The sequence below is a fragment of the Melanerpes formicivorus genome, unplaced genomic scaffold, assembly GCF_026170545.1.
Source record: "Melanerpes formicivorus ecotype bairdi unplaced genomic scaffold, bMelFor1.0.p_v2 SCAF_21, whole genome shotgun sequence".
In the NCBI taxonomy this organism is placed as follows: domain Eukaryota; kingdom Metazoa; phylum Chordata; class Aves; order Piciformes; family Picidae; genus Melanerpes; species Melanerpes formicivorus.
Window position 1 is genome coordinate 4,440,797 of NW_027142373.1, and position 14,491 is coordinate 4,455,287.

A 14,491-nucleotide genomic window follows, 5' to 3' on the forward strand; every position below is an offset into this window, starting at 1 on the left:
GAATCTGATGTTCGCAGAGCAGGCTGGTCAGGCTTGTTTGGCATCCACAGACCAAGATACCTGTTTCTTCTTGTTGTTCTCTTCTCAGACTTCCCAAGGCTGATGGGGAAGAATCAGACTGATCCTGCTTGTATCTCTAGAAGGGACCTTTCATGGATGTTGATGCCCCTATAGGTGCATGGCAATGTTGAATTAGGGACCATAAAATGACTACTAACATCATTTGGAGCCCAGTTCTACCAGAGTTACATTGGTTAGTGTCTCCAGTACATGCAGTTCAATTCATATATTCACTCATGACTTTGATACAAAAGTGCCCCCTCAATTTTGTTCAAATAAATCAGAACTCTGCTTTTTCCATATTTTTGAACTACAGAAGGGCAGTTTTAGATTGGGCATTAGGAAGAGTTCTTTGCCACAAGGGTGGTGAAACATTGGAACAAGTTGCTGAGAGAGGTGGTGGAGGCTCCATCCCTGGAGACATTGAAGGTTAGGCTTGATGGGGCTCTGAGTAACCTTATCTGGTAGGGGATGTCCCTGCCAGATAAGGGGGGTTAGACCAGATGGTCTTTAAATGTCCCTTCCAACCCACTGCTATCTATAATTCTATGTTTTATATCTTGTACAGCATTTCCTTTTAACAGCTTACTGTGAAAGGAGTGCAGAATTAAATCAAATATAGTAAATTCTCCTGTAGAGCCTGAAGTTTCAAATTAGCAGAAGGAGATAGAAGCTGAGATTCAAGCACACACACACTCACAAAAAAAAACAAAAACAGATTTGCAGGTGGGATTTGAAAGAAGCTGGAAATCAATGGAGTTGAAAGTTCCCAGGAGCTCCATATGGCAGGAACTGCAGGAGAGAAGGCTCTCACCAACTGTGCAACTGTCAAAGGGAAAAGAGGTAGATGATGATGATGTAAGTGTGGAAGTCAGGGATCAAATGTGAGCTCTGGTAATCAGACACAACTGGAAAATACACAAATATATTCCTGCTTCATGGAACGGAGTGGATTATTGGAACCAAGTGGCCAGCTGGAGAAAGTGAGTAAAGCAGAAACTACAGAGCAAACAGCTAAAAGGAAAAAGAGAATTTTTACCAAAAAGAAAAAAAAAAGAGAGAGAAGAGAAGCATATGCTGGCTTGCAGAAATTAGAGAGTATTTTAAACTGTCACTTCTCTAGTTCCTCCATCTTAACTGATGGTGAATGGGAAAGAGATCTTCCTTTGCAGAGAGCAGTGCATCGCTTCAGAGCCACTGTGGTATGATTGCAGGTTCTCAATTAAAGGCATTTTGTTCTTTCAGAAGTGTTTGAAGTAGGACTGCAAGGGGCAGTGATGCTGGTATTTATTTCAGGGAAATAAGGAAAAAGAAGAAATGGGAATGCATGGAGGAGCCATTTGGATGACAGAAGAGAAGTGCAGAGTGACCTTGATTCCTGTGTGGGCTCTCAGCAACACAGGCTTTGCTATTGTAGAGGATGAGGTGTCTGGATGAAGCTAAAAAGGACTGAAAAAAGCCAGCTTGATGCTGATCTTTGACATCATTTACATTCTAAAGTGTTATTTGTTTGCAGTTTAATCAACACCAAATGCCATCCATCAGAAGTCCATCTGGGAAGCGCAGCCATGGCTGTCCCCAACACTACCCATCCTCACCTGTGCCACATCCAAAGCAGAGCAGACTCCTACCGATGATGCTTTGTAAACTCAACAGCCTGTTTTCCACTTGAGATGCAGATTAGATTTTTGTTCTTGAAAGAAGGGGAAATGGTGGTAGTAAAAGTAGCTTTTGATTATTATCTACAAAGATTTGCTTGTTCACACAGTCAGTGTGAGAATACTGAGCCTAATCCTGCTGCTGAGCTGTGTCAGCTCTCTCTGGCACTGGCAAGCACTCAGCACCTCCACATTCAGACCCCCCCCCCCAAGATGGAAAGGATTATGGGGAAGGTAGGACATGCTGGAATGCACAACTGAAGTACATAAATACATTCCAGTGGTGGTGTCAGGGATGCTTATAGCATTATTTCATATTTAATTCTCTTGATAGCACAATTAGCAATCGACAAAGCCAGAAATGAATGCCATGTGTGCTCAGCTTTGGCCCAGCAGCATGGGTTCATGGCTGGACTAGTTCAGATTTTGTTCTTCCAAGTCTGGGGCTATGAGCCACATCCTAAGTCCTCTTCACCTCATAGAGGAGAGAACCCACGTGGTGCAGGAATGACCTCTCCAGCAATGAAAGGATGGCATTGACAAGAGCTGGAGGAAATAGCACTTGGGGACAAAGATGGCATCTGCCATGAGTCATTTGTAAGGAGGGGAAAAGAAGTCAGGGCTCCTTCAATTCCCAGATGGAACAATAGCAGAGCCCTGGAGAGGGGGAGGTTGAGAGAAGAGCGTGAATTTTCTAGCCACAACATTCCTGGTTGTTCTGTGGTGTTGACAGTGAAAGCTTTTATTCCTCTCCAGCTCGCCTAATCCCAGGAATGCTGGACTTGCCATGTGCAGCCCACTGGTGTTTTTCTTTAAAAAGCCTTGCCTGCCTTCCCTTCCTCTGCAGCCATGAATTCTATAGGCTCAGCTTGCTTAACTACAAACAGAAAATTTTCCAGGTGGGAGATCTTGGTTAAGAAGAGAAAGATATCGAAATACAAGCCACTGAAGTACTAAGACCTCTTGGATGCAGGTTGGCACAAGAAAAGGACTTGGAGGAAAGAGTTCAGCGTGCAGCGAGCAGCTTGGCGTAACTGGAGGTCCCTGTGGGTTAGTAAAACAAGAAGGCAAAAATGTTTTGGACACTTGGATGGTTTACTAGCTAAAGACAGAAAAAAACAAAGAGGACATGCCATCAATTTATGTTTTATTGGAACTGTCAGAACAGAGGAGGCTTTCCAGCAGTATTTTTTCTCTGTGGAGAGCAACATGGTGTACACTTGACAAAATAACTTGCTCAGCTGATCTTGCTGGGTTACCGTTTTCAGCTGAGCCAAAGGCAGGCGATTTATGGCCTTCATTACTTTTCTTAAGAACTTGAGAACATTTGTATCACATTGCATTCTAGTTCTCTAAATTTGGAAGAACCATATTTCAGTGTGAGCTGCACAGTAAGAACAGGCATTCCCACCGCCTGAAATAAGAGAGGACCTAGATTACAAAGCAGCAGATATACAGATTTGACTCTGTTGTGAGAAAACAAAGGTTCAGATCTTGTTCTTCGTTGAACAAGTGAATTCTTCATTCGATTCATCATTAGGAGAAATGGTTTCAGAAGGTTCCAAGCTCAAATTAACTATTCTTGTCCAACCTGAGAGATCTGAAATGTTCCTTGCAAACATAAGATCTACTTCTCCTGGGTGTGCTTGAGGTTTTCTTTAAAAAAAAGAAAGAGTGACTCCATTGCACCTGGGTGTCCATGAGACTTGTTCCTGATTGGTCCTGTGTTCTTATCTGCTTCTAACCCAGCCCTACAAACCTCCCTCTGCAGCTTTTAGAGATGAGTAGCTGCAAAACTGAATTGTGCCACCTGAAGAGTCCTTGAAGTAGTAAAACTGAAACTCCTCTTACACTGCTGAAAAGTGTTGGGCCAGGCCTGACCAAGTGGAAAGCTCAAGTTTGGAGATTTCTCTTTGGAGAATCAAAGCCAACTTTTATCTCTTTTGAGAATATTCAGTGCCCAACTCCTACAAGATCTCCTTGTAGTCTGTGAGATGAGAACTTCCCTGCTTTTTGCACCACTTTGTGTAATCCTGTGAGTATTTTTCCTCTTCTTTTTTTTCCCCTGCTGTCTCCCCTGACTAAGCACACATGAGCTACGTGTGGCAGCTTCAGCTTTCTGTTCTTTCTACTGACACCAAAGATGATTGATGGCAAAACTTTAAACCTCATATGTTAGCCACCAACCTGAATAAACAAAGGCCAGTGTGGCAGCTTAATATTAAAAGCTATAAAATCTTCCTGGGGGTTCATGGATTAAATCAACTCACCAAAATTAATTTTCTTTTTTAAAAAAAAAAAGGGAGAAAGAAAAGCTTTCTCAGGACTGAAGAAAAATGAACACAACAGCAAATGAAATAGAGCTATCCTCATCTAGCAGACCAAAGCCCTCCTGAGGGCTGAAGAATGGGCAATTTTAAACATCTCTCAAGAGTGCAAGAGGAGACACAGTATTTGTGGATCCTAGGGAGGCAGCTTGAGGCTATAAAAGAACAAAAAAGCCTTTAAGGCAAACACACACAAAAAATTGAAGTCCCCACAGACACAGCTTTCATTGGTCAAAAGTAAGTGTTAAAAAAAGAAAACCCTTCCCCCATTAAAATTAGCGTACATTAGCCCACTTTCTGCTGTGTTTCAGTTATTGGAAGTGATTTAGATTTTTGCCAGGCACTGTTTTAATCCTGTGGGTCAATAAACCTTGATAGCAACATCAGCCAAAAATATCAGCATGGTGTTCATCAGAATATGGCAGGAAACAGCGGAGATCTTATTTTCATCTTATTGTGATGCAATTAGTGAGCCCCCTCAAAAGTGATACATTTGGTCTTCGCAAACAAGCGAATTGCAGTTGGTGCCCAAAGAACAGTTTTCACTGAAAAAAAAAGTGCATGTCCTCTCTCAGAAATAGGGTAAGAAATTACCTCCAACCAATACTAGGGATACCTGGACTACTAGGGCTTGTTTCTCACTTTCCTTCTCCATTTTCAGCCAGCCAAGGCTATATTTCCTCCTGACATTCCAAGAAACACCTTTGTCAAAAGCAGAGGTCCCCTTGCTGCTTTGCAGACTTCATAGCACCATTAGCAGTCTTTTGAAAGCATCTATTTAGAGGACACTTGCAGATGAAACAATTAAAACCATTGACCTGTTGGAAAGAACACTTGCACAATGAGAACATTATTATTTCACCCACAAAGCTGTATGAAATTTTTTGTTGCATCTACTTAGAATTAAATTGTCTTTACTTCCCTCTAGGATAAATGGTAATAAAGGGCTCTTGCTGCATGTCTGGCCCCTGAGGAAGATGCTGTGAATAAATTCTTGACAGTGAGTGTGGTGAGACACTGAAACAGGTTGCCCAGGGAGGTTGTGGATGCCACCTCCCTGGAGGTGTTCAAGGCCAGGTTAGAAGAGGCTTTGAGCAGCCTGGGCTGGTGAGAGGTGTCCCTGTTCATGGAAGGGGGATTGGAACTAGACGATCTTTAAGGTCCCTTCCAACATAAATCATTCTATGATTCTGTGAACTGATTCTTAGCCTTCTCTTCTCCAGGCTGAAAAGCCCCAGGTCTCTCAGCCTGTCCCCACAGAGGAGGTGCTCCAGCTCTCTGAACATTTTCATGGCCCTCCTCTGGACCTGCTCCAACAGTTGCACGTCCTTCTTATCAATACAAAAGAAGTAACCCAATCTGATGAAACCTTAGGAAAGTTCTGGCTATGACTCATTCCAACCTGCAAAAGAAATCTCCAAATCTCTATGCAAATCAGCAATCAGAGGCTTTCCTTGGGAACTCCAAGGGATGCCACTATGCAAATCTAAAGCGAAACCCACGGTGAGGCAGGAAACCTTGTTTGAACTCTGTGTGTGCATAAACCAGTGATCAAAATTTATAGGTTTAAAAGTTACTCTGATAAATTTATGCTACTATTTCTATAAAGGCTTACAAAGTTAAGCATAGGTGCTTTGCCAGGATAAATATTTTCTGAGCCAACAGCTCATTCAGGTGGGGACCTTGACAGAGCAGAAACATATATTTCAGTTAATTCAACACGTTGCATTTGCTCTTGGTGAGACAGGAGCAGAAACAGGCAGGCAGAACAGCAAAATGTTTTTCCTCCCTGAATTTGGATAATAAAGATTTAATGAGTAAGAGGATCTGGATGATGACTTTGTCAGTATGTTGGGGTGACCCAACCAGCAGAAACCCTCCATCCCAGGGGCCCGACTTGCCCTCAAGTTGTTCATTTGTGTGTACAAGGGCTTGTAGTGACAGGACAACAGGGAATGGGTTGAAGCCTGAGGAGAGTAGATTTAGAATGGAGATTAGAAGGAAATTCTTTACAGTGAGGGTGGTGAGAAACTGGAACAGGTTGTCCAGGGAGGTTGTAGATGCCCCCTCCCTGGAGGTGTTCAAGGCCAGGTTGGATGAGGCCTTGAGCAACCTGGGCTGGTGGGAGGTGTCCCTGCCCATGGTGGGGGTGGGTTGGAACTAGATGATCTTTAAGGTCCCTTCCAACCCAAACCATGCTATGATTATGTGAACTGATTGTTGTGTTCTGCATAATGCATCTCTTGGCAGGACCTACTTGTTCCATAGGGTGGCAACTGGCACATCTGGCAGTGACCTTTGTGTTGGGTTCTCAGGTGGATAAACTTGTGTGCAGCTTGTCAGCTGGAGGCTGTAACTTGTGGCTTCTTCAGACCCATGAGTGAGGCTTTGATTTGTGGTTGCAGTGATGGATTTAAACAACCTGGTAACAAAAATAAAGTTATGACAAGATGGTGTTGGTGTGTAAATCACTGGCAAAAAGATTCAGTTTGGAAGTTGAAAGATATTTTCTAAATTAATCTGATATTGAATCCCTTTTATCCTTTATTTACATATTCAGCTGCTAATCCAGAAAAACACCTAAGTACTTGCTTAATTTAAATTAAGCAGTTAATCCTATTGGAAGTTAAGTACAGATGTGAGGCCCTGATTCAGCCAAGTCATGAAGTGTTTGCAGTCCTGTGGGACTCAAGGGACAGAGCTGAATCAAACCCTCTCTGCTTTCCCTGGGTCAAGATCCAGCAAACACAACCACACTGAAGAGACATGAAGCACAACCCTGCCAGCAGATCTGCCTTTGTGTAACACTGCTTTGTGACTCTGCTGTTCACTTAGCATCTGGTGAATTAGCTTATGGACTAAAATGTCCTTTAGGTGTAATCAGTTTGGCCAGACATTTGATCTTCTAACATGTCTAGCTCAAACTTACTTGTTGAAAGTTCCAGAGCCTCTATGAAGTTGAGGAAGACACAAAGTGCTATGAAAAATAGTTGCATGAAGAACAATTTCTTTTGAAGTCCTTAAAAGCACCTCAGAGTTGAGAAATACAAAAACAAGTCTTGAGAAGCAGTAATTCACCGTGTCTAAGGGATTGCCTGATCTAGTTGGAGGTGCCCCTCCTGCCTTCAGGGGAGTTGAACAGGGTGACCTTTGAGGGTCCCTTCCAACCCAATGCAATCTGTGAATCTGTGAGTAAGGAGCAACTATCACTTAACTGACCTGGTTCAGATCCCACCAAAGACAAAAAGGACAACTTCTGACTATCAGTTTGCAAAGTGCATATCTATGTAAATACTCTCTTGAGACAGATTTAGGAACTTCTGTTGCTTCTTCAAACCATGTCCCAACGAATGCCTTACTGTTACTTTTCATTATGGTTCTCCTCCTTTCCATATTATTTATTCTTATGTTTTCTTTTTCCTTTCTCCCTCCTTTCTACCTCCTTTGCTTTTTGCAGGTCTTTGGTGGTCTTTCTTCTCTTTCCTTCCCTTTCCCTTGATACCTGCTGTGTTTCCTTGGACTGCAGTCTGGGCAGAAAGAGCAAACCCAAGTTGCTCTCCAGCTTCCAAGAACCTCTATGTAAATCTGATTTTGTTCTGTTCCAGATAACCCTTATACGACATGAATATGAAACCACCCTCAAAGGGTTGATGCCAGCATCTTTGAGACAGGAACTTGAAGACACCATTGTATCTTTAAAATCTCAGGTAAGTTCTTAGCTTGCTGAGGATAAAAACTATTCCTTCTAGATTAAAAAAACAATATGAGTGTCTAAAATGTGGCCAAAACCACTGAATAAGTCTCAAAATGAAATTATGTTAGCACTCAGATGCTTCTCACTCAGTCATCCTTCATAAGGCTTTTCTCCTCCACTTTCCTCACCTTGAGAGCCACCACATTGTCTGTTTTGATCCCAAGTTTTGCTTCAGTTGTTATCTAAAAGTAGAATTTCTGCTGTATTCAGTATTAGGGTGTTCCCTCAACCTTTCAAACACAGCACACAGTTACCTCCCATCTTCCTTACCTCTTTCCTCCTGAAAGAATCATTCAAAGGTTGCATGTAACAGGTGCAGAAAAGGCTTGGAAATCATTTTGGTTTCTTTCCAGCCTATGTAATAAATCAAATGGATTTTTAAGACATAAAAGTGGTCCAAATGATCATTGTGTTATTTCTGTTTTCTCTTATATAAAGAGGCTCCAACAGCCTCCTGTGGTGCTTTGTCTTTAATATTGCAAGGCACTAGCTCATGTAGACTATCGCAGAATCAGTACTACATGTATGAAATAGATAATTAAATTGGCTAAGAGAGGTAGCAAAATGTCCTGGAAAATAGGAAACTACAAATGAATTGGGTGTGTTTCTTGTGCATGGCTCCAGCAGAAGTTAGTTGGTGCTTTCCTGTTCAGTATTATCAGGAGCTGGGAGAAGACAAAATGTTTTCATTTGCCATTTTTCATCATTGTCTGAACTCAGAGGAAGAAGGACAAACAGCAAGAGGAGGGGTGGTGGAGTAGGTGGTGGAAGTGATGTGGAATGATGGAAATCCAGTGAAAACATTGCCAGTGTTCTCACGTGGCCCAGTGCAGGACTGTGCATGTCAATGTGTTGGAAAGGACTGGGATCTGTTTTGGGCTGAAGGGAAGAAAGTAGAGAAGGATGGGGCAGTGCTGGTGACTCAGAGCCGCCCATGAGCTCTGGGAAGAGAAGATCCCTGAGGACACAGTGCACAGGTTTAGATGTGATGCCAACACATGCCTTAGGACAGTTTTCAGGACCATTTTCCAAGCAATTCTGTATCTCCATTTCTCTTTCTTATGCAACCTCTGTGGAGAAGGTTGATCATTTAATGAGTTTGGGGGTATTTTGTCCCCCCCTTTTTTTTTTCTCTTTACAATGCATTAGCTTTTAATTTTGCTATGGATGAGACACTTCTCCTGGCAAAGCAGAAAATGTTCATAGGGGAAACTTTCCTATTCCTGCGTGACACAGTGACACAACTTCCACACTGTGCTTGTGAACACTCTGCTTACACATCAAGGGGATACCTCATAGAAGTGATGCTTTTTCTCCTTTAAATAGTTGTGGGAAATAAAAGAGTTCCTGGGGAAATCTATTAGAATCACAGAATTGTCAGGGTTGGAATGGACCTCAAGGATCATCTAGTTCCAGCCCCGCTGCCATGGGCAGGGACACCTCATACTAGATCAGGTTGCTCACGGCCACATCCAGCCTGGCCTTAAAACCCTCTGGGGATGAGGCTTCCACCACCTCCCTGGACAACCTGTTCCAGTGTCTCCCTACCTTCATGGTGAAGAACTTCTTCCTGACATCCAATCTGAATCCACCCACTTCTAGTTTTGCTCTATTCACCCTGGTCCTATCACTACCCAGCACCCTAAAAAGTCCCTCCCAGGCTTTCTTATAGGCCCCCTTCAGATGCTGGTTGGCTACCATAAGGTCTCCTCGGAGCCTTCTCTTCTCCAGACAGAACAGCCCCAATTCTCTCAGGCTGTCTCCATAGGAGAGGTGCTCTAGCCCTCCTCTCATCCTTGTGGCCCTTCTCTGGACATGTTCTATTTTTGAGCTGATAGTGAAAAGCTCTTTTTCAATAGCTGACTCTCAGTTGACTAGTGGTTGACTATTAGCACTGTCTGGTAGGAAGGGTTTCTTTGGAGGTACAAGAATACTACACCTTGTAATGAGATAAAACCAGTCGAATCTGATTTCCTCCTGCAAGGCTTCTGTAAGCAGCAGCAGCAGCATTTCAAAGGAGGAGAAGTAACTAAAGAGATGAAAAGCTGGGTGCTCTCCCACAACGACATTGCTGCCGGCTGCCTTTCCAGCAGCACACTGCCGTGGCAGCCCAGGCAGTGAGCTGGGCTCCTTCTGAAGCACAGGTGTCCTGGGCTTTGAAAATTGTTGAAATTCCTCTTTGCAAACATCAGACAAGAAGGGCAGTGGAATCTCTGCACCTGTCGGGATTATTTATTGTTGGAGAAGGCTGAAGAGGATAGGCTGGGTAAAAGCACTGAGCAGTGATAAAAATAAACCAAAAAAAAAAAAGAGAGAGAGAAGAAAATCCTTGAGGCTTGGGCAAAGTTTCTAAGAATGTTGCTAAATGTGAAATACACTGCTCAATTGTCTGCTCCTGGTGCCTTCTCCAAAGGTGGTCACAGTGTCTTAATAAACATTCATTTTCATACCCTTGAAGAAGAGGTAACTTCACAGAATCATAGAATGCATTGGATTGGAAGGGATCTTTAGAAGTCCTCTAGTCAATTCCTCCTGCAGTAATCAGGGATATCCCCAACTAGATCAGTTTGCTCAGAGCTCCATCAAGCCTGACCTTAAATGTCTGCAGAGATGGGGCCTCCATCACCTCTCAGACCAAGCTGTTCCAATGTTCCAGCACCCTCCTGGTGAAGAGCCTCTTCCTAGTGTCACCAGAGCAAAAGCACAGAGTACAACAATCATAAGGGCAACAATCATGAGAGCAGAACTGGAGCTCCCAGACCCTTACACAAGCCACACAGTACCACCAGCTGAGTTTCAAACTGGTTTGACTCTGTTCCTAAGGGAGTAAAAAGCATGCAGCTGGAGCAGGGCCAGGGAAGCCAGGCTGACACCCTTCTATCAAGTATTAATTCTAGTACACAGTTAAAGTGTTACTGAACTTGATTTAGGCAGGACAGACCAGAAAAACACCTTTTAGGAAATGAGCACAGATTTAGTAAATCAAGTTTCTGTACATCATTTTCATGTGAGATGTATGTTACAGGTAAATATTCTGGAGAAAAGACTCTCTCTCCAGGAAGAGCTGAATGCCCACCAAGCCAGAAGGTAGGTTCATTGTCTTTGATCCATTTTTGCACCATTTCACACCTGTGGCTCCCACTTATTGAAGTTTTACAGCTTAATTAAAGCACTCAGATCTGGTCAGAGTTTGCAGAGCTCCTGATTTCCAGTAAACAAGCCTCTGAGAATTTTTTTTTTCTTCCCCCAGTGCTTAGTCAGGAACTATTAGAGCAAGATTAGAGCACTTGCAGGTGCATTACAAGTCTGGGCTTTGCCTGGCTGCTGGTGATGAGACAGTGGCTCAGTGCACAGCTGCAGCTCTGTGGTGATGCCACCTCCTTTTAAGATAGAAAACAATGATGCAATGCCCAGGATTACAGATCCCATCTTCAAAGGACCGGATCTTCATCAGCCTCAGCTTCTTTTTTTTTCAGAGGTTTACACCCTCCAATATAAATTATGGCAAGTGCTGCAGCAATAAAAAGCCTCTCTGTGCCTTTAGAGTGATTCACATGGAGAGGTGAGTAAAAAGAAACTTCCAAGGAAGAACCACTCCATCTTTTTTTGTAGGTTTTGTTGTCTGGGGTTTTTTTTTTTATATTTAGGGACTTTGATGGGACTTGCTTATCTCACAGGAGGCTTTCTGCAAATAAGGATGTGTGCTTGAGAAAGTAGTGTACAAATGTGGAAGGGTGTAAACATTTTGTAAATGCTTTTAGCAGTGTGAAAATCATAGGCCTGAAGTATTTGTTAAGGAGAATTAACTAAAGCTAACGAGCAACCTGATCTAGTTGGAGGTGTCCCTGCTCACTGCAGAGGGGTTGGACAAGATGACCTTTCAGGGGCCCTTCCAACCCAGAGCATTCTGTGAACTAAAAACTGCAAATGTCATGGATTCTTGCTCCAGTGTAGGGAACTTTGTGAGGTAAATGTAAAATTGTAATATAGTCTTTAGAAGTTCCAGTGGCAGCAGTATCAGTGCCGAGGGATGCATTTTGTCTCCAGTTTATTCTGAAGTAGTGTCTTCACAGGTAGGAAAAGAGCTGTTGAAAAAGATGAATAATCATGAATTAGATCAAGGCAGGCCACAATTACCAAAGTGCTCTGGTGGAAGGAACCTTGGCCATGTCCTGATGGGGAGGAAGGGCAGGGACAGAGCCAATGTGGTGCTTAGCAGCTCTTTTCCTGGCTGGGCTGCTGCAGAGGTGACTTGGAGAAGCTCTTGTGCTTTCTTTATGACCAGATCTGTACTCAAAGACATCACTCACACTAAATTCTGTGTTAGCACTGACCAAGACTACACTCACAACAAATTCTGTGTTAGCACTGATCTGCTCTCATTCATTCCACTTCTGCTTTTTTGATGCTTTAACTCACACACATAGCTGTGGCTGCAGGTGGGACAGAGCTCCTCTGCAGGCTCCTGAGCACCCAACACAGCACCAGCCACAGCCCTGGCTTCAGCCTCTTGTGATTTTACACTAAAAGGAAAAAAAAAAAAAAAGAAAAGATGTCACTGATGAGAATCTCTTCATTTCTTCATTTCAGGTAGCTGCTGGAGCTGCTGGATTTCTTCACTTGCCAAACGGACTGCTTCGAATAGGTTTGAAGATTTGGCTCTTGTAAATTCAAATGCACAGATCAGGGGCTGTCTGGTTAGCACATTAAATGGAACAGAGCTCATGGAAACACCTCCATTGCTCGTGTCAGCATGCTTTGAGTTGTATCTTCCATTCTTTTTTCACCATTCTCTTATTACAGACTTACCTTGTCAATATACTGTGTCTGAGCTTGCTTCCCGGGCCAGTCGAGTTTCCTCTACTGATATTTTTTATTACTTCCCATTCCATTCTTTTCACTTTTTTCTTTTGCATGAAGGAAATCCAATTTTCTATTACTATTGCCCCCCTTCCCCCCCCCCCAAAAAAAAAGCAGCTATTTTTAACACCTTTTTGACATTGTTTTGTGTCCATGTGTTTACATAATATTAAACTATTATTATTTTGTACCCTTTTGTTTTGACATTCTTGTCCTGCCTGGGCATCTCGTTCACCTAAGCAGCCATGGTGCATAAGGAGAGCTTTGTGTGGCTTTGTTAACTGGGGAAATATTTTCATGCTGTGTTTCAAGGGGGAAGCTCTCAGAGCAAGAATGAAAGCGCCACAGTGACAAATGCAGCCTCTGTGGCTGGTTTTATCTGTCGCTGGGGTTGCATGAAGAGGAGTCGTAACTGGGACAGCCTTGGTTCTGTGTGGGTGTGTGCAGGCTCCCTTGGATGGTGCTGGTAAATCTAAGCAGATTCCCAAGGGGTTTGAGCAGTGGCAGAAAGCTGAAGGACCTGGGGCTGAGAGCTGAGGCAGTTGATCCTGGAGAAAAGAAGGCTGAGAGGAGATCTTATTAATGTTTACAAATATCTGTTGGGTGGGTGTCAAGAAGAAGGTGCCAGTCTCTTTTCAGTGGTGTCCTGTGATAGGATAGCATAGGATAAGGGACACTGGATACAAACTGGAGCACAGGAAGTTCCACTTCAGTGTGAAGGAAAAACTTTGCTGTGAGGGTGACAGAGCACTGGCACAGGCTGCCCAGATAGGTTGTGGAGTCTCCTTCTCTGGAGACTTTCAAGCTCCATCTGGATGCTCTCCTGTGTGACCTGCCCTAGGTGATCCTACTTTTCAAGGGGTTTGGGCTCAAATACCTCCAGAGGTCCCTTCCAACCCCTGCCATTCCATGAGTCTATGATTTTAAGATCTGGACAGGGAGTTGTCCTTATAGCTGGCTCTGCCTCCCAGGCATAGGAGAGCTTCCTTATGCCTTGGCCATCCACAGGCCAGGGTATACATGAGGACGTTTGTCATCTCTAAGTTCAGATACACCAAATAGAAGAGCACCTTTGTTTTGGCATCATTCACATCAAGGCACAGTTAATGATCTCAGTGCTTGAGAGGGTGCCACAGATTCCTGTCTGAATCCTAAGCCCAGCTGTGGCAGTGGCAGCAGCAGTGAGCCCCTTGTCTCCCTGTTGATGGGGACAGCCACATCTCCTCCCTCGGCCTGGTGGCACTGACACTCAACATGCCACAGTCCAGGCAGAATTTGGAGGGTCCTGCCCAAGTCCCTGCAGCTGAACATGGCTGTCCCACCAAGTCCCAGCTCACCAGCTGCAATCCTATCTCCAGCTGGCATGGAGATCAATGAGGAGAGGCTTTGGCAGGCTAGGCTCCATCCACCCCCACCTCCTGGCAGCACTGGCAGGGAGCTCCTGGCCAAATACAGGCTCCAGCTTTGCTGGGTGCTTTGCTGATTGTCAGCCTGCTCCAGGCCTGGGCAGGTTTTCCACCTCCCTTGTATCAACAAGTGATTCTTCTAATTATAGATAAGGGGTTGTCAGGGCTCTGATAAGGGAGGAGGTTCTGGGGCAGGTGCCACAAAGCTTTGCCTGGGGCAGTGGTGAGTTTTAGGAGGAGGGATTTGTTGGGCTGAGTTTAGTTAATTGTGGGCAGTAAAATAGAATGTATTTACTCAGAGGCAGTGATGGTTGGACTCTGGAGGAGAAGCTCCCAGAGCTGCAGGCTGCATGTGCTGGGATTTACCCACTGGGTATGGCCCTGTGTCCAAATGGCAGATGCTGAAACACCGAAATCTCTCTTCTC

The 14,491-nt window shown here is 43.9% G+C and overlaps 1 protein-coding gene across 4 annotated transcripts in view; it reads left to right on the forward strand.

The window, feature by feature from the left end:
• The window catches only part of CEP112 (centrosomal protein 112), a 167,518-nt gene extending 154,761 nt beyond the window's left edge, over window positions 1-12,757 (forward strand). For 3 of the 4 annotated variants that reach the window (XM_068151137.1, XM_068151140.1, XM_068151141.1), the window contains 3 exons: window positions 7,651-7,752; window positions 10,825-10,886; window positions 12,390-12,757. In XM_068151137.1, the coding sequence (XP_068007238.1) occupies window positions 7,651-7,752; window positions 10,825-10,886; window positions 12,390-12,393 (168 nt within the window). In that variant the 3' untranslated portion in view covers window positions 12,394-12,757. Of the gene's footprint in view, window positions 1-7,650; window positions 7,753-10,824; window positions 10,891-12,389 lie in introns of those variants that run through there. The other variant, XM_068151138.1, reaches the window with a different exon arrangement.
• The last annotated feature ends 1,734 nt before the right edge of the window (window positions 12,758-14,491 follow it).